The sequence below is a fragment of the Mauremys mutica genome, chromosome 10 (assembly GCF_020497125.1).
Source record: "Mauremys mutica isolate MM-2020 ecotype Southern chromosome 10, ASM2049712v1, whole genome shotgun sequence".
NCBI classification, from domain to species: Eukaryota; Metazoa; Chordata; order Testudines; family Geoemydidae; genus Mauremys; species Mauremys mutica.
In genome coordinates this window covers 5,383,651-5,403,409 of record NC_059081.1, presented here as the reverse complement: position 1 = coordinate 5,403,409, position 19,759 = coordinate 5,383,651, and the positions used below count along the sequence as shown (strand labels likewise).

The 19,759-nt window shown below is 51.4% G+C and overlaps 1 protein-coding gene across 6 annotated transcripts in view; it reads right to left on the bottom strand.

Moving 5' to 3' along the window:
* Positions 1–738: 738 nt before the first annotated feature.
* Positions 739–19,759, bottom strand: part of BIN1 (bridging integrator 1) — a 162,900-nt gene continuing 143,879 nt past the window's right edge. For all 6 annotated transcript variants that reach the window (XM_045031812.1, XM_045031814.1, XM_045031815.1 and 3 more), the window contains 4 exons: positions 15,040–15,174; positions 14,100–14,210; positions 12,249–12,350; positions 739–7,843 (listed from right to left, as the gene is read on the bottom strand). In XM_045031812.1, coding sequence (XP_044887747.1) covers positions 7,736–7,843; positions 12,249–12,350; positions 14,100–14,210; positions 15,040–15,174 — 456 coding nt within the window. In that variant the 3' untranslated portion in view covers positions 739–7,735. The remainder of the gene's footprint in view (positions 7,844–12,248; positions 12,351–14,099; positions 14,211–15,039; positions 15,175–19,759) is intronic.

The window sequence follows — 19,759 nt, the reverse complement described above, 5'->3', positions numbered from 1 at the left end:
GGCTGGCATGAATGTGGAGTGGTAACCCACCCTGCGTGGCTGTGGTACCTTCTATCAACGCACTAGACCGACATTAGTGGCTTTTGCCACACAGCATCCCCATGAAGGGGGGGAGGGGAGGACAAACACCATTCACCTTGTTTTACAGCTGGGGGAACTGAGTCACAGGGAGAGACTGAGTTGGCCAAAGTTACACTGAGTCAGTGGCACCATCAAGAACAGAGCCCCTCCCTCTTGCCCCTCAGCCCAACCCCCCAGCAGTAATCAATACACAGATAAACCTGTCCAGCTGACTCATGTCACACTTGGACTGTAAATTCCACGGGGCACGTCTTTTAATTCTGTGTTTGTACAGCAGCTGACACCACTGGGTTCCTGGTCCAGGGCTGGCGCTCTTAGGCCACGCAATAAAACAGCTAATCTTCACCATCAGCGGCATAGCTCCATCTCCTGCCATTGCAGGGGCCTTGGGCACTGGTGGCCCTCGGTCCCTCCTGTTCTCTGTCCGGGGCACACAATGGTTTAGTCTCCTGAGGGCTGTAAGTACTTTAGTCTAATCCATTGGGCTCGATGCAGGGATAGCTGGGGGTGGGAGGGGCGGTCGGTGGCCTGGAAGAAGCGAGAGATCAGACCAGATGAGCAGCTAATCCTGCCTGAGCACAGCCTCTCTGTCTCGGTGTTTTGCCTGTTTAAGAGCAAAGATGGCCCTGGGTGAAAAGTGAAATGACTGACACAGGCTGTAGGATGACACAAAACTGTATTTGCTGAACATTGCCAAGAAACAAACGGGACAAAGTCGTCTAGTACATGTCACCGGCACCGGGAGTCACAGCTCTGAATACAGCGGGAATTGTTCAGGTTTCGTATGACAAAAACGAAAATTAAAAAAAAAAAAAAAAACCCACCCAAAAACCAAACATCGCTCAGGTCACCAGGGTTAAACTCAGAGACTGACTGACCAGACGGACGCGAAGTTGCCAGCACAGCATCAAAGCCGTTCCAAAGGACTCGGAGAACGAGAAGCCGAATGAAACCAAGGCTTGCATGTGGCAAGCCTGAAATATTGGCTGCCTCAGTGAAGCTCGGACTAAGAGACAGGGTTAGCAGCATACGCTAGAAAAACGGGAAGGAATTCTAGCCAGCAGACCAGTTAAAATACAAGCCAGTACAGAACAGCCTGAAAGCTGGAGTTTCCCCATCTCATTGTTTAATAACACTCCCCCGCTCACCATGGGAAATCATTTCATTCTCAGCCATTGGGGTGTCCCTGCCCGCTCCCCACCCCCCAGTAGAATACAGACTCAGACCTCTGAAAGGGTCAAATGCTACATTTGAAGTCTCCGAGCCAAATGTGGCCATTTCCACTGGGCTTCCCCATTGTCAAAATCTGCCTCCCCACTCCAGAGAATGGGGGCGGGGGGAGGGGGTTGGTTACTCAGGAACTATGTTCCACAAGAACTGAAGGGGTGAGGTGTAGTCAGCTGCCCCCCTGCCATGTGTGCAATGATCTATGGCAGGGTTCTCAACCTCTGAGGCCTCCCCAACGTGCTGTAAGAACGTCCCTCCCCAGACCACGGTAACTATTTTTCTGCATAGCCAGTACATTAAAAACCAGAGCCAGCGTTAGCGGGTAGCAAGCCTAGGGCCCCAAGCCAAACTAAGTCCCTCAGGCTTTGGCTTCAGCCCCGGACAGCAGGCTCAGGCTGTGGCTTTCTGCCCTGGGCCCCCGCCAGTCTAACGCCAGCCTTGCTTTCTGGTTTATTTCGGTGGGCCCCCATCAGCCTGCTTGTGACCCCTCAGGGGACCCCGGGTTGAGAACCTCTGCTCTCTGGGATGTGTGGCGTGCAGTACAAGGAAGGGCCTCCCCCAGCCAGCTTTCTTTGTTTTTCTGGCCTCAGTCCAATCTAATTGCATTGCATCTTGCCCGCTACATGAGGAGCGCAGGTGTTTTCTAGCTTCATGCTCCAGGCTGATGGGAAGGTGCAGCCTGCAACACCCCCCGCAGTACATCAGAGCCTGGGAGCAACCGGGAAAAGCAGCACCTCCCCCTGGCTGTCATCTGTCTGCAATTCCCTGGGCCGGAGCGGAGTCAAGGGTCTCTCTTCCCATTGGACACGTGTTCAGAGGCAACTGGGTCAGGAAAGCTCAAGCCCAGGGCATTCTCTCTCCCTCTGAAACCTCCCCCCAGTTCAGACTCAGAGAAGTTGCTCCTCAAAAGGCATTTAGGCTCCTAACTCCCATTGGAGGAGCTAGGCCTGGTGGCCTTGTGTGGTCACGGACTCCACTCCCAGGGAGCACACAATGCTACCACCAGTGGCAGTGGCGGAGCCTGCCTCGGCAGCGGTCGGCATTCACTTTGTACGGGTGTAGGGGACAGGACATTCAATCTGTGCCTGCATTCCTAGAGCGCCCCCTGCAACAGCCCGGGAAATCATAGAGGCCATTCCTGGTTCATGGCAGACTGGACTGGGCAGCCGATGCAGCTCTGGGCCCTTTGTTAGGTAGCTGCTCCCTGGGATTTTAGCCACCGCTGTAGCTACCCCGGTGCACAGAGCCCTCCTGCCGACAGGGTGCAGCCATGTGAACTGTGACTCGTCTGCACTGGGGTTTGTAGCCACCCATGGTGCCACGTCCATGCAAACGCAGCCAAGCCCAAAGGGTCCAACTGGAACTTTCTGCCTCTGCCAGGTGGGATCCCTAGTTCTTCCCCGGCATTGGCTAGGCCATGGCCAGCACTAATCAGTGTGCGACTCTGGCAGCGGGCCCATTGGTGCAGGCAGGGGCTCCTCTGGCATGGAAGGCCTTTGCACTGGGGGTAAGTCTGTACAACTCTGCTGCGTTCCCAGCTGCGCTGCAGGGGAACATTGCTGGCTTCCTCCACTCCTGCCCACTCCTTTGCTCCAATGCCTGGTCAGCCCTGGAGGAGCCATTCGTAACACAGAAAGGAAGGGGAAACTTTACATCCAATTGGCCAAATCTGTCCCAGGTGTCGCTCCAGTGATGCATGGGGAATGGGTCAATGCTGACTATGGCCAGCAGGACCCCGTCACCTCAGGTAAGTTCTTAAGCAAGTGCCTAAGATTCATTTGACTGATATGGGACTTAAGCACGTGCTTCATTGCTGCGACTCTGGCACAATTCAGCAAGGAGGTGCCGCGCATTGACCAGCTGAGAGCTGCGGGTGCTCAGGAGCTCTCAGGCGCCCATAGCAATGCGCAAGCGATTGCAGAGGCGGCTGGCAGGCTGCTCAATGGAGCTCAGTGGCTGCTGGGTTCTGCAGCAAGGACTGGGGCTTGGCAGTGTCTGTTTTGGAAAAAGAGAGGAGCTGCAGTAACCACTCGCACCAAGCAGCAGCATGTGGGCCCCAATTCTGCGCATCCTAGAATCATAGAATATCAAGGTTGGAAGAGACCTCAGGAGATCATCTAGTCCAACCCGCTGCTCAAAGCAGGACTAATCCCCAGACAGATTTTTAACCCAGTTCCCTAAATGGCCCCCTCAAGGATTGAACTCACATCCTGGGTTTAGCAGGCCAATGCTCAAACCACTGAGCTATCCCTGCAAGGTGCTGAGGCCGAGCCTCCCCTGATGGCAGGAGGAGTGGAGCATGTTGTAGACGGCACCCGAGCAGCTTCTAGGCTGGATCGTGTGGTGCCTAAAATATCCAGGATAGTGACTCAGGGGAGTGACTGCTGGTTTGCAAAGAAAAGAGAGAGTGCTCCAGCGCATGTGATTCCTCTTAGGGCCAACCCGAGGAGAGGCTCTGACCACACTGCCCTGCGCAAGAGTCTACAGCAGTTATTATTCTCAAGGATCTTAGCGATTCATGTCGCCCATCCTTAGGCCTGAACCGGGAGACCTGTTGCCAAGACGACCACCACACCAACCTGAAATCATTGACAGATGATCTATGCCTCTCCCAACCCCCTTCCTTACCCTCCTCGCTTTCCCCTCAAATTTGAGCCTTTATAATTCAGGTGGATGTTCTGAAACTAAACCCACCCTGTAAACTGATACCGCCCAGGACAACAGACACTCGAGCCCTGATCCAAAGCTCCAGTCAATGGCCAGACACCCCTTGACTTCCCCAGGCTTTGGCTTAGGCCCTTGGAGAGCTGGGAGAGGAAAGAAAAATCACCACTTACAGCCTGCGTAAATGGGAAAGCCAGGTTGAGTGATGGGTGCTTGGTTTCCACTAGGGAAAACAGCAGGGCAGACTGGCTCAGTGTGCTTGAAGCCCGGGCTGCGGGAGTCTTTTCCTTTGCTAGATGGCCTGCCCAGTGAAGAAATGCACAGGGCATTTAGCCAAGGGAAAAGGCAGAGAGCAAGTAGGAGCCACAGCTGGTTAGGGCTTGTTGTAGCATCCTACGCTCTGAATGCCAGGTAACAGACTCAGATTGCGGACCCTGCTAAGGAGACGGAGGAAAGAACAGGAGAATGATGCCTTATTTCTTCGTCATCAAGTGGCTGTGTGACCGCAGCCCTCTGGGACAAGGCAAGGTGGCTACACTCAAGCTGGAGGGGAACACGTAACTAACCAAGCCGCTGGTGGGAGGAGAGGTGGGGAGAGAAATGCTTTATTGTTGATTCAGCAAAACTCTCCAACAGCAGCTTCGCAGACAGTGAAATAGCAGCTTTTTCGGGGTCATCTGATGCATAGTCCCTAAAACGGTCCCATTCTAGCAGCCAGCGGGGTCAGGGAATTTATTGCCCCGTTTTATACAGGGATCCATCCTAGCCAGTGTGGACTGTGGGTTCTTTTCACCTGACAGGCTCAAATCCAGCCCTGGGGTACGGCAGTTGTGTCTTCAGTAAAATAAACGGAGTGGCAGCTGCTTACACCAGGACTGATTTTGGCCCAGGAGCTCAAGGCCTGCCTCCTGCAGTATAAGCTGGAGCTTTTTGCGCAGGGCAGTTTACAATGCCTGAATCTGATCCTGCAGGCCTCATGCCCTCAATACTCCCCCTGAGTTTGTGTGTGCGCGAGAAATGCAGGATCCAGGCCCATCCGGGAGGCATAGAGCCTGGGTGGTACATTCTGTCTGCTCTGAGCAGCTTTCTTCAGGAGCAAAGGGCGAGAGAGGGAGAGGCACTTTCCCCTTCAAGCAGCACTGGAACAGAATTCATCAGAGCTGAACGCTACATCGCCTTTCGGGGAGAGGCTCTGCAGGGACAATACAGTACCGGACGGTTGTTTTGTTAGCCCTACACACTGAAAAGGCCTTAGTAGGATTTCTTTTGTAACAACTGTCTGGTTCAAACGCAGCAGATGACCAAAAAAAACCCCATATACAATAAATTAGAAATTAGTCCAGCTTCCTAACATGCTAGTCACTAATAAAACGATTACTTGGGAGACAAACTATAACTCTGGTACTTATAATCTTATCTTTTTTTTTAAAAAAACCAATAGTCTGCAGGGTTCTGCATAAAAATAAGCACATTTAAGCCAAGAGCTTGCTGTTAACTAAGTTAAGCCGCTTTTTTATAGATAGATAGATAGATGTCCCTCTAAAAAAATTTTCCCTAACAGTGTTCTTTGAAGGAGCAACTGGGTTTACAAAGGCATAAAAATAGAGATTTTGAAAGGGCAGCGTGCTAGTTAAGATGCTCAAGGCACCTCTGATTAAAACGATGGGATAATATTCTACAGCGCTGGCTCACGGTAAAGCTGTGCTGTGAGCAGTTACTCTCGAATAGTCTTGTGTTTTTGGAACGGGGGCCTGGCAGGAGGAAAAGGATAAAGGAATATCAGTTGTCGCAATTCCCCCGCATCACACACATGATGATAAAATATGGAGAGAATCTGAGGACATGGGCCAGATTCTGATCTCAGTTACCCCGGTGTGAATCCAGAGTGACTCTATTGGTGTTAATTACGCTACTGTGTAAATCTGGGGTAACTCCGGTGTTCCTGAATTTACATCAGCATCACTGAGATCACAAGCTGACCATTAACTTTAAATATATATATACACCCTTTTGACCTGCAAGAGGGTTTTTTTCCCCTGATATTGTACATGCAGGATCAGAAAGATGGGTTTGTTTGGGAAGTTTAACTGTGCCAGAACGTTTTGCATGCTTTGCTAAAGCCAGCTTATGTTAGGGGAGAGTGTTATTTCATACAGTGTCCTAAGTATGGAGGAGGTAGCTGCAACTCTACCAACCCTGTCAAGGCAAAAAGGAGGAGGAGTTTGGGCAGGGGGGTGTGACCTTAAAAAAACAAAAGATCAGATCTGCTTGCCAGCTTGAGCAGCATTCAAGTAGCATTTAAAGTACCTCCATGGGACTTTAGGATCTCTGGGGAATCTAATCTGTTGACTCTGACACGTGTAAGACCCGCTGTTTTATTTTAAGCAAGCAGGCTGCAGGGGAGTTTCAAACTCCCAGAACCAAACAGGAGCAAAGAATGGTGGGGAAGCCCAGTGTCAGTATTAGGACCTGGAGTATCGTCCCCACGTCGCCGATGTGATAGTCCCGCATCTTCTAACTCCTCACAATATAATAAAGTCATGCAGCAATTTTAAATAAGTATTCAAACAGTTCCCTTTTCTCTGACTTCAACTTGTTCACCAGCACAGGATTGGAGGAAGCAGGTCTAACGATACTTCATATGCAGAATTCAAGAAAGGAAAATAAAAATAAGCGCACAACCGGAAACACAGAAAGCAGAGTTGTTTTCTCAGTGGTATGTCTCAGATATTCTGTCTCACCCTTTCTTTTCCCCCACCCTCTTCCTTAAAACTGCACTTTCTAAACAGCCAGATTTCAAGACCATCCCTGCCTACATGAATCTAAACTTTTCCGCTTTATTAACAGGCTTTTTTATTCTTATTATTTCACAACTAGTTTAAACAAATCCAAAGTTTCACATTTTTTCCTTTCTTTTTAATTTGTCAGTTTCCCAATTTTCCCTCAAGAAAATTTCCCGGGGCGGTGTGTGCTGCTGCGATCGTCCAGCTCCGAGCTGGAGGAATTTTGGACGGAGCCCAGCTGCACACATTTCACTCCAATATGTACTCTTCCTGATAACTTCTTGCGTTTGCTTTTAAACGTATAAAATCACAGTTCATGTTACAGCTTCAAAGGAAGAAAACAAAACACACACACACAATCATATTTGTGAACACTGTACACTAAATAGGTCTTTTCAACAGCAGAATAGGACGTTTGGCTTATCACAGGTTGTAACACGGGCAGTGCCTGAAACTTTAGGGATGCCATGCCAGCAACCTAGATCACAAAACTGCAGAACCCACCCACCCATGAGTACCTTTGCTGACAGGCTCAGAGCATGGGACAGCTGGGCTCAGATCCTCAAAGGTATTTAGGATCCTAACTTTAATTGATTTCAGTGGCAGTTAGGAGCCTTTGAAGATCTAGGCCTTGGCGCTTTCCTGTTCGGGTATCAGACTGACATCCCCAAAATTCAGCCATCACAGCATTTACAGGTACCATGCTAAGCCACTTCTGCATCAGCCTTGGAATTCAAATGCTGCCAAATATAAGTGGGAAAGGGGCATTTGACCTGTCTTATTATTACGTATATATTTTAATAACACTTTTGAATTCATTTTACTGCTAAAACCTTGCTCTTTAAGAAGAATCCAACCTTTAAGTTGACACTTTTTTTAGGCTCATGTTCCTTTAAAATTCTCTTTTCTTTTGTTTTTAAAACACCTCCCAGAAAACTTGCTTTCTTCTGGCAGAAAAATCAGCTGGCAGCTCCGGGCTCTCACTGCACCCGCTCTGTGAAATTCTCCGGGAAAACCCCTCGACTTTGATCAAGTTCCTTATGCTGGAGCCAGTCAGCCTCTTTCACGCCCATCAGCCATCCTTCATCCTGGCAGAGAGAGAGAGATCAGATACCAAGGGCCAGATTATTTTTTTTATGCAGTGCAAGTTGGGAGACATCAGAAAGGGAGTGGGTGAAACAGATGCACAAAGTGATGCTCTGAGCTAGCCCTACCGGACTCCAAACCAGATGGGCAAAGGAGCTTCTTTTCATTTTTGCAGTTAAGCCCACCTCCCACTGGAGGCAATGGCAAAGCTCCCACCCCTGCCTGATTATATGCAAGGCCTGAGCTTGCTCTCATTTATGCCACCTGTCAATCAGTACTCCCACTGAAGTCAGATCAGTGCCAGAGAGTTCAGAACCTGGCCCCTGGGCAAAGGGGGCGAGCAGATCCCTGGGGCGTGATGGGATCCAGTGTACGTCTTTACATTGAGACGGGGGGGGGGGGGTGTCCCTTCCTAGATGATGCGCTTTCGCTGGGCTCGGTGTAGGAATTGTTGCATGGAATTCCCTGGCCCATGTCATGTAGGAGCTCGGACTGGATGGTCCCTTGTGGCCTTAAAACCTATGGATGGCCTATAAGCCAGGAGGAACTGCATAGCGGCCAGCAGAGCCCTGCTGGTGTACAATCCCCGCCCCTGGGTGTTTTGTCCTCTGCCGAGGTCATTCAGCAAGGAGGTTCCCTGCAGACTGGGAGTGCATCTGGAGTAAGAGCGGTTTCAGGGGAGGAGGCTGCTCAGACATGCAGACGCTCTTGCCTGGTGCAATTCTCTCTGCATAGCTCTGTGCTGTCACGAGGAAGCATCCTCTCAGCTAGCAGCATGCAAAGGCTCCGGGGCGGGGGCACCAGCCACGTGCATCGAGACAGCCTACGGGTTCATATCCTGGCCCCACGGACAGTGCATGCATGGAGGACTGTTTACTACAACAGCTGCACACGTCGTTCTGTGCCCTGCGTCCACCTCTTTGGGTGAGGCATCTACCTCAGCCCTGAGCTCATTTATATGCATCCGGTCAGACTAAGCCAGGGGTGGGAAAAATACGGACCGTGGGCCGGATCCAGCCCGTCTTAACATTTCTGTCCGGCCTCCTCTGCCCCCTTGCAGTCTCCGGGCCACTAAAAGTCCCATGGTGCAGCGGGGCGCTCAGCCCCCACGGCACTCCTGGAAGCAGCAGCGGCTGGCTGCTCTTGGTACATCTTTGCATGCCCCTGGAGGCCGGGGTGGGGGAGGCGGCTCCACGTGCTGCCCTCACCCCCAGCACTGTCCTCACAGCTCCCATTGGCCGGAAACCAGCCAATGGGAGCTGTGGGGGCGGTACTTGCGGGCAGAGTCAGCACACTGAGGCCCGCTGCCTCCCTCCCTGCAAGGGGCACACAGAAACATGCCGGCCGCAGCCGCTTCCAGGTGCGCCTGTGGTAAGCGCCTCCCGGCCAGCGCCTGCACCTCACACCCCCTCCCGCACCCCAACCCCCTGCCCCAGGTCAGAACCCCCTGCTGCACCCAAACTCCCTCCCCGATCCTGCAACCCCTTCTGCACCCCAATCCCCTGCCCCAGCCCAGAGCCCCCTTGTCCAAACTCCCTCCCTGACCCCACATCCCCTCCATTAATATAGTAGAAATGTGGGGCCTGTGATGACTTATCAAAATTTGTGAAGTGCCCCCTCCCCCCCCCCCAAGAAAATTATTGCCCACCCCTGGACTAAGCTAACTAAGCAGCTGGGACGGAATGCTCAGCTACTGGCTGCCCCAGCCAGCGGTGGCGGTGAATTCAGACGGTTTGCTCTGATTACTTTACTGGAGCTGGCAGGAGTCACCTGAGGACAACCAAGGCAGCTATATAAAAACACACAAGAGAGCTGCTTATATGGCAACCCGCACCCCAGGCTCTCTGCAGCCTGCCTCTCTTAGGGATCGAGCAGCAGGGCACATGCTCTCCTCGGGGTTTTTGCCCTTTTGCTTTCTTGTCCTGCTCTCTGAATATTTTCTATCACTGCCACTGGAACAAAAGGCCCAGCATCCTCGGGCTGGCAGCTCCCTGCGGGCAGTGCCGCTACTGCAGGCTGATTTACCCCGGCTGCTTCCTAAGAAGTCTTGGCTTCGTGCATTAAGGGAGCGTCCCGGAAACCGTACACGACACAAACCCACGTGCCCAATTTGGCGGAGCTGCAGACTGAAGGTTGGAGGGTCTGTGACAGACTTTATCGCTTCCATGTGCCATAATTTAGGCAGGCAAATGGCTGGGTAGGAAGAAGCAAGCCCGGGGGGTCCTTCCTGCAGTGCCCAGTGAGGCAAGCGCCAGGTACCATCCGGCTGCTGGTCTGCACCTGTGATGCACAGAGGCACAAGCTGGGTGTCTCCCACCCCTCTACTGCACCCAATTACACAGGGCAGGGTCCCTGGATCTAGGTGCTGCAGTCATGGCATTAGCTTCCTGTTTGCTGCACTCAGGGACTGACACCTGAGCTGCTGGATTTGAGCACCGAGGCTGCAGATGGTTATACACAATTAAATACATTAATGGCCTGGTTTTCCGAGCTTTCTCCACTCACATGCACCAAGCGTGCTCTTTGATAGGCACGTTTTACAGGTCCAGGCTTTGCCAGAGATGAGCTGGAGCAGAGGATGCTCTGGAAGCTATTGTTAGTAGGCTGCAACACTCAGAGCATGGCTGGCGGCAGCCTGGACGATCGCGGCACTGTGGCTCTCAGAGCTGCATCCAGCTCAAGTGCATGTATAGGGCATAGAGAAACTCTGCTCCATAAGCGCCCTCTCCTGCCAGTGAAGCTGGAAGGGAATCTCCCTATCACTCTCCATAGGATCAGAGTTTCTATCCTGGAAGCTGCTGGAGGCAGGTCAGTCCCAGCCAGAAGAGGATACCATAGCCAGCAGAAATGGCCCGTTTGAGCTCCTCCCAAGACTCTCTCACACTGCAGGGAGCAGCTGTAAATCTCCGAGTGCTTTATGAACAGGTGCATATGCAGCGTTAATTCCATTTTCCCGGCGGGGATGAGACTTGCCCAGGTGACACAGCAAGCCAATGGCAGAACTGGGACTGGAACTGGAACCCCCCCCCCCCTTCTGCCTTCCAGTTTGTATGCACCGCACTGCCTGCCTGCCATTAAAAAGGTATTCAAAGGGCCAGCTTTATCCCTGGCTGAATCCAGACCTCCATGGGGGAAATCCAGCCCTGCGGCTTTCTTCTAAAGAGCAGGGAATTCTCCTACCTGCTTCAAAAGCCACCGGGGCTGCGAGGTTAGATCTGTGTTTTCCTAGCAGCTGCCCACCTCTCCTGTTAACAGCACAACTGCAGCTTCCCTGAACTGGAAGTCCTGAATCTCAGCACGGCTAGGAGGATTTCCTCAACGCTTTTATGGAGGGCTCGTAATAAACAGTCAGTCCCAGCTCATTCAGCTCGGGCTTGGAGCCGGGAGAGTCTGAACCTCTCCCTGGGAGAGTCAGGCGAGATTATCACAAGGGATTATCACAAGATTCAGCAGCGGAAGGATGACAATTTTGTTGTAGTCCTTAGACTATACTGCCACCTGCTGGGCAATGACATTAGAGAAATACCCAAAACATCCCTGAGGGTGTAGCTAGCATAGCTACCCTGAAGTCAAGGACCTGCTCCATAGCGTGTTGCCTCCTTAGGATACGTCTACACTGTGGCGGGAAGGGATTCCCATCCCAGGTAGGATTTCACTCTTCAGGTGTAGCCACGCTGTAGCTGGGAGGCGTGACGCCACGTACACACACTCGCTTTGATGGCGTTAGCGCGCTAAACTTAGCGGCATAGCCCTGGGTGCAACACCGTCCGGGCTCCTCAGTTCATACTCAGGTGGCTAGCCCACCCCTCCCCCCATTCCCCCACGACCACACCGGTCCATTTAGCGCGCTAGCTCGCCCATGTACGTCTACTGAGCTGGGAATGACCCCTCCCAGCTGCAGCGTAGACACACCTGAAGAGTGAAGTCCTGGAGCTTCCCCCTCCCCACTCCACCTGCTGGGAAGATGCCCTGTAAGCAGAGGATCCGTATACCCGGGATTGCAGCCTGCGATTCTCAGCACGCTAGGAGCTGGGATTGGGGGCAGGAAGAAGAAGGTCAGCCTTGATTTAGCCAAGTAATGACCCCTGCTGGCTGATCACGGAGCAGCACTGACAGGTGCCCACCTGAGGCCTGACCAGCTGCTCTGCTGGCAGGAGGAAGCCCTAGCTACCTTAGGATGTAGTTACAGGAAAGAGGAGAGGGATAATTTTTTGTAGAGGCTCCCCCACACACACACCCCTCACTTTCCATGCCTTTAGCCAGGCTGATGTCTCTGCAGGACCCTCCCTCTAGGAGAAAACCCACCCTAGGTTCTCCATCCAGCTGCCAACGACAGACCCCAGCCAATGAGGGGAGGAAAAGCGATCAGTCCTGACCCCTCCCGGCCTTCTCTCCCCCCCACCCCACCTGCTCATCCGGGTTGTCGAACGGAATCACCAGCACCACGTCCCCAGCCTTCAGCGGCAGCTCGTCGCTGTCCGTGGCCGCATAGTCATGCATGGCCTGAACCTACGAGAGATGAGGACTCGGATGAGCACCCGCCCAGCTCTCCAAAGGCGGGACGAGGCACGCGGAACCTTGTGCAGAATTTTCAAATCTCTGCGATTCCCGTTTCTTCGAGCCAGTTTTATCCCAGCCATTTCAGCCCAGATCCTCAAAGTAATTGAGGTGCCCAATCCCCATTGGTTTCAAAGGGAGTTAGGCACTATGTCCCTCCCATCTCTGTTTCTCTATCACTTACAGGCAGTCGCTCTGCCTCCCCCGGAAATGAACTGCTCAGACACAGCTGCTTTGGTGTAGACAGGCTTCTGCTTCTAGACTCAGGCCGAGTTCCTTATTTAAGTGACTTGGGCCAATGGAGTCATGGCACTGGAGTCCACAATTGCTGTTCTTACCTAGGGTGACCATACGGCCCATTTTGGATGGGACAGTCCCTTTTTTAAGCCCTGTCCCAGACGTCCCCACTTTTTTGGCAAAAGAGGGCATTTGTCCTGTTTGTTCTTGCTGACTGATCCAATTGGCAAGAACACATGGGATAAATGGCCACTTTTGTCAAAAAAGTGAGGTGCTATGGGGAGGAACGTGGTGGGGGGAGATGCCAGCCCTGTGGGGGGGGGGAGGCTGGCTTGGAGGGTGGGGGAGGGTTTCAGTGCATGGGGGACCGGCGGGGTTCCAGCAACCAGCGACAGTCTTGAGCAGGGGCGGGGGGGGAGGCAGCAGGGCAGGGTTCCAGTGACCCGGTCAGCAGGGCTCGAGTGACCAGCGACAGCCTCGTGTGGGAGGCCTGCAGGGTTCGAGTGACCAGTGACAGCCTGACTGGAGGCCGGCAGGGTTCAAATGACCAGTGAGTAGTGACCGCCTCAAGTTGGGGGCCCGCGGGGTTCGAGTGACCAGCAACAGCTTCAAGTGGGGGCTGGGAGGGTTTGAGTGACCAGTGACAGTCTGGGGGAAGCGCCTTGGGCGAGCAGCTGGGGCCAGCCCCATGGGGGGTGGGGAGGCTTTGGGCAAGCCCCACGGGGTGTCCCATTTTCCTTTTGGGAAATATCACCCTATTCTTACCTCCAAAGGGCACAGATCCCCTCTAAAGAGAGGCTGTGAGTTTCTGACACCCGCCTTAGCCCAGGGCACAGAAAATGCCTGCAGGTCAGAAGTCACCCCGCAGTTTGGGGCTGAACCAGATCCCAGCACCCTCAAACACGGGAGCGGCTGCAATCTGGGACCTTATTTCACTGTTCACTCTTATCACGCCTCTTTACGGGATGACCTCCAAACCCCCAGATCTGACTGACCCTAGAAATCTGGGGTGTTGGAAACGCAGCTCTGAACTTTCAGGCCTGACCGTGGTTTATCTGCCTGAGTTCTGCCTTTAACGGGGCCCTGTCACACTTCTCCAGACAGCAACTGGCACCCGGTCAAGAGGACCAATTGGCGTAGCCAAAGCACTGATTCAACGTCTCTCCCACTTGCAGGGCTCCGCCAGGCTCAGCCTGCAGGGATTAGAGCTTTCCCCGTCTCCCTACCCCTGGGATGGGGAGCGGCGGACATGACTCCAACCTGCCCCCTGCAGAACAAAAGCCCGGAGGGGACAAACAGGCTGCCCCCTGCACTGGCTGCAGTGAACCTGACCTGGTGTCTAAAGGAACCCACATCCCATTCCCATTCCCTGTCCCTGGCAGCCCCATAGCCACAGCACTTGGTGTAACGCCTCCTGCACGTGGGTCGCAGGGACGGATCAGCCCCCACCCCGCACGCGCTTACCTTAAACAGGAAGCCCGGAGGCATGTCCGCCCTTTCGGAGGGGGCGCTGCCCTCCTCGGTGCCATTGACGGTGGCTGGGAACGTCTCCACGACGACAGCAGGCAGGGAAGTCTGGGGGGGCAGGCGGGGAAGAGAAGGGGAGAAAGAACAAAGCCACACTGAGAAAGGAGCGTCCGAACTGCTCCCCCGCCGCAGGGACCCACTAAATCCAGCCACCGCCTGCCCCAGATCCCAAGCACCAGGATTGGCAGTGCGGTTTCCAAGCATGCTCGGCCATGTCAGCTTATAGCCATGACTGGCGCGAAAGGGAAAGCAGAGAAGGTGGAAGATACTATCGAGGGATCCGGGCTTGTAAGGGACTAGATTATCAGTGACGTTAGGCTGGGCGATGAAGGTGCTTTGACTACCTTTTGCGGGACAGTATGGACATTTTTGCATTCTCCAGGGAATGTCGTATCTGCGCTGCGATACTGAACGTTTAGAGAGCCCCATCACGCTCACAGCCGTGAAATACCCACGCAGTGGTGCCACGCTGCTGGGACATTTACGTTTCCTCACTCCTCACGGTACCCCTGTGGAGCGGGCCAGTGGCATAACGCCCCTCTTACAGACTGGGAAATGGAGGCAGCGAGGTGAAGCAACTTGCTCACAGCAAGAGTTAGAGGTCTGGGGATTCGGGCTTATCACAACTCCTACTGGCTTGGCTTTGGGGCCGAGGGAGAAGGAAGGTTCCTCATCTGCTCCCGAAGGCCTTGGCTCGAGCGTGCAAGACAAACACAGTGCACGTCTGGCCTGTGAACAGGGACACAACGTGAGCATGCCAGCCACACAGGCAGTTTCCACGCCTGATCATTTCATAGCCCTCTTTCCATCAGAGCTGCCCCCGCAAATCAAGAGCGGGGTAGAAGAGGACGGGACCCCACCTTCCCTACATTCTTACAGGAGCAGATCCTGAGTCAGTTTCCGTTTTAGGTGCTTCAGCTCCAGCTGCCGCTTCTGTCCCAGATGCTTCGGCACTAGCAGGAGGTGCTTCGGTCCCAGCCGGCTCGGCACTGGCAGGAGCCGTTTCTGCTGGCTGCAACACAAGAGGCATCCAGGAAGAGAGTTATTAGAGGGGGGGTGGGGAAGAGAGAGAGAGTCTGTGCATGGAAAAGAGACCAATTTAAAGATTACACTCTCCAGGCAGAGATCACAGCTAGCCAGATCAAGATCTACGCTGTCCACCGCCGCCATCTCCTGGCAATTAGGAAAATGATTCTTGCTCGTATGTTTTCCTGACTCTCCGTAGTCTAGCTAGCCTGTAGTTCCCACTCCATCCAGCCTCAGGTAAAGCTCTGAGTAAAATTAATGAGAGTTTTACCTGAGTACAGAATGAATTAGTTGACTGCATGCAGCCACAGGAAAGGAGACAACCACATGCAGGTACACACAGCTGACCTGACGCTTTCATTTGCTGGGCCGAATACTGTTCTCAGTTACTCCAGTAAAGGCGCTCCCTTGCAGTCACTGGGGCTACCCCAATTCACCCAGGTGTAACCAAGAGCAAACTCTGATCCATTCTCTGTATAGAACAGGTACAGATCTCTATGGAATTATAACGGAATCGTGGAAGTACATGCGTGGTTTCGGCAAGAGGGCTTTGGCTTCTTCTCCTTCCTGGAACCATCAGCTGGTTGTCGAATTACTGTGCTGGGATGGGCTCCCTCTAGCAAATACTGGGAGGAGCATCTCTGGACATCCTCTGGCTAACCTGATAAGGAGAGCTTTAAACTAGGTCTTATGGGGGATGGTGACAAAAATCCAGCCAATGCACATCTAGGCTCAAGTAATGAAGACATGGGAAAGGGGAAAAATTTCTGGAGACGGGCCTAAAAATCAGAACTGCATTAAAAAGGCAAAAGGAAAAGCAAACAGGGCAGTCTGCAAAATATCTTCCAGGCCTGTACACAAATGCAGGGAGTCTGGGGAAGAAGCAGGATGAACTGAAGTCATGGTATATGAAGAAAATGACGACTTAATTGGCATTACAGAAAGTTGATCGGATAACTCCCATGATTGCAGTACCAGCATTCAGGGATATAGCTTGTTCCGGAGGGAGAGATATGGGGGAGAAAAAGAGATGGTGTTGTACTGTATGTCAATGTATACACTTGCTTCAAGGTCCACGGAGAAGTGAGCGACAGACCTACTGAGAGTCTCTGGGTGACAATAAAAAGGGAAAAGGTCAGTAGTGATTTTATGGTAAGGGTCTATTATAGACCACCAAATCAGGAAGAGAAGAAGTGGATGAGTCATTCTATAAGCAATTAACAAGATTAGCTAACACACCTGAGATAGTATTAATGGGGGGTTTTAACTTCCCTGATATCTGCTGGAAGACTAATGCAGCAAAGCACAGTATGTCCTGCAAGTTCTGTGTAGGGGACAACTTTCTGATTCAGAAAGTTGAACAAACAACTAGGGGGTCGTCCATTTTGGATCTGGTTTTGACCAACGGGGATGAATTAGTTATGAACGTGAAGGTGGTTGGGAACTTGGGAGGCAGTGATCGTGATCTGATAGAATTCAAGATCCTAAGGAAAGGAGGACACGAGAACAGCAAAACAAGGACACAGGACTTCAGAAAAGTGGATCTCAAATGACTCAGAGAAATAGTAGGCAAGGTCCCATGGGAAGACTAATTAGGAAGAAAAGGAGTCAAAGGTGGCTGGCAGTTCTTAAAAGATGTAACACTAGAAGCTCAACATCAAGCTATTCCGATACAGAGGGAGGATAAGAAGAGCCACAGGAGGCCAAAGTGGCTGCACAGGGAGCTTCTAAGCGATCTAAAAACCCAAAGGGATCCATACAGGAAATGGAAGGGGGACATGTCACTAAAAAGTATACATGGGAATAGCATGAGCGTCTAGGGACAAAACCAGGAAAGCCCAGGCAAAGAATGAGTTACAGCAGCAAGAAATGTTAGAGACAAGACAGGGTTCTTCAATAGGTCAGACAAAAAGAAAGATCAGGGATGGTTTGGGTCCACTGCTCAATGGAGAAGGTGAGCTGGTAATGGAAGATGATAGGAAGGCAGAGCTGCTCAATGCCTACTTTGCTTCAGTCTTCTCACAAAAAAACCACCATGTGACCAGATGACTAGCGAACTTACCATAGACAATAAAGGGAACGGATGCAGATCAGGATAAGTAAAGAACACATCAGAGATCTTCTGACCATTCTGAATGAATTCAAATCAGCAGGGCCTGATGCTATTCACCCCAGGGTGCTGAAGGAATTAGCTGAAGAAATCTCAGAGCCACTGGCAATAATATTTGCAAACTTATGGATGACAGGAGAGGTCCTGGAAGACTGGAGAAGGGCTAACATAGTTCCCATCTTTTTAAAAGGGTGGGAAACTATAGACCAGTCAGCCTGGCTTTCGATACCTGGGAAGCTACTAGAGCAATGTATAAAACATCAATTGTAAATACCTGGAGGATGAAGAGGTAATCATTAGCTGCCAGCATGAATTTACTAAGAACAAATCATGCCAAACCAGCCTGATCGCCTTCTTTGACAGGGTAACTGGTTTGCGGATGGGGGAAAATGTGGTGGACATAATATATATGGACTTCAGCAACGCTTTTGACACAGTCCTACATGACATTCTGATAAATAAGCTGGCGAAATGTAGGCTTGTTGGCAGTACTATTAAGTGGACACATAATTAGTTAAACAACCACAAAAAAAGAGTAACTATTAATGGAATGATGTTGGATTGGCAGGTCTCAATGGGGTTCCACAGGGATATGTTCTGGGTCCTGGTGTTGGTTAACATCGTTATTAATGACCTGGATTTAGGAACAGAGAGCATACTGATCATATCTGCAGATGACACAAAGCAATGGGGTGTTGCAAACACTTTGGAAGATAGAGCTAAAATTCAAAGGGATCTTGATAAATTGGAGAACTGAGCTATAGACAACAAAATTAAAATTCAACGACAAATATGAGGTGCCACACTTAGGGAAGAAAAACCAAATGCACAAATATAGAATGGGGGATAACAGGCTGAGCAGCAGCACTGCTGAGAAGGATCTGGGAGCTGTGATAGATCACAACCTCAACATGAGTCAGCAATGCGATGCTCTTGCAGAAAAAAAGACAAATGCAATTTTAGGTTGCATTAACAGAAGCCTGGCATGCAAGTCACAGTAGGCGATAGTTCCATTCTACTCAGCGCTGGGTAAGCTGCAGCTGGAGTACTGTGTTCAATTTTGGTCACCAAGGTATAGAAAGGATGTAGAGAAACTGGAAAGGATCCAGAGGTGAGCGACAAAGATGATCACAGGGATGGAATGCAGTCATAGGGGCAAAGGCTGAAGGAACTGGGTATGTTTAGTTTGTGAAAGAGGAGATTAAGGGGGGGGAGGACATGATACCGGTCTTCAAATACTTGAAAGGCTGCCATAATAAAGATGGAGAAAAGTTGTTCTCTCTTGCCACAGAGGGCAGGACAAGAGGCAATGGGATCAACCTACCGCATAGCAAATGTAGATTAAATCTCAGGAAAAACTTCCTAGCTGTAAGAACAGTAGGGCAATGGAACAGACTGGCCACGGAAGTCGTGGAAGCTTCTTCACTGGAGGTTTCCAAAAGGAGGCTGGACAGCCGTCTGCCTTGGATAGTTTAGACACACCAAATTCTGCATCCTGGCCGGGGGATAGACTAGATGACCCTTGTGGTCCCTTCTAACCTTATGGTTCTATGATTCTAGGGCTTGGATTGAGGACTATGAGCCAGATGCTCAGCTGGTGTAAATCAATGTCACCACATCGACTTCCATGGAGCTATGTTGATTTCCACAAGCTGAGGCTTTGGCCCATGCAGTACAAGGTGCAGAAATGGGAATCCTGTTAACCTGCCAGACCTAGTAGGAATGAACAAAGTTGTCAGTGCTATGACCCGGGTTACTATTTGGTTTTCAGCCCGTCCAATAAATAGGGGTCAGCCGCAAATACTTGGCCTGGTTTTAATTCTTATAGGAACTTTCCTAAAGGCAAGATCCTCTAACAGGCAATTTCTAGGGATCCATATTACTTGGAATATTTAATTTTTGTGTAACGCTGAAATGAGAGAGAGAGAGAGAGAGAGTTGGCTTAACTATCCTTAGATTTAGACAGTTTTTCCTAATATCTACCCTAAATCTCCCTTGCTGCAGCTTAAATACGGGGACAGGTTACCTGAGGAGGTTGTGGAATCCCCGTCACTGGAGGTGTTTAAGAACAGGTTGGACAAACACCTGTCAGGGATGGTCTAGGTATATTTGGTCCTGCCTCCTTACCGGGGGTGGGGAGGATGGATGGACTAGATGACCCCTTAAATGTCTTTCTAGCCCTACGTTTCTACACCTCTGATATAGAATGCTCCACTGAATTCTCCATCCCACACGCACACTGCATAGGGGAAGACCAAATGTTTCATAGCATCAAATGTATCTTCATGAAACACTCAGTTACGCGCACAATACCTGGGCCGAAAACAACCAGCCCATCTCCCTGGAAACTGGAGGGCCCAATCCTGCAACACTTAGACAGATAGTCCCAGTGGGCCTGATCCTCCTCTCCCTTATAACAATTTACCCCAGCTGAGGATTTGATCTCCCTGGCGTTGATGTG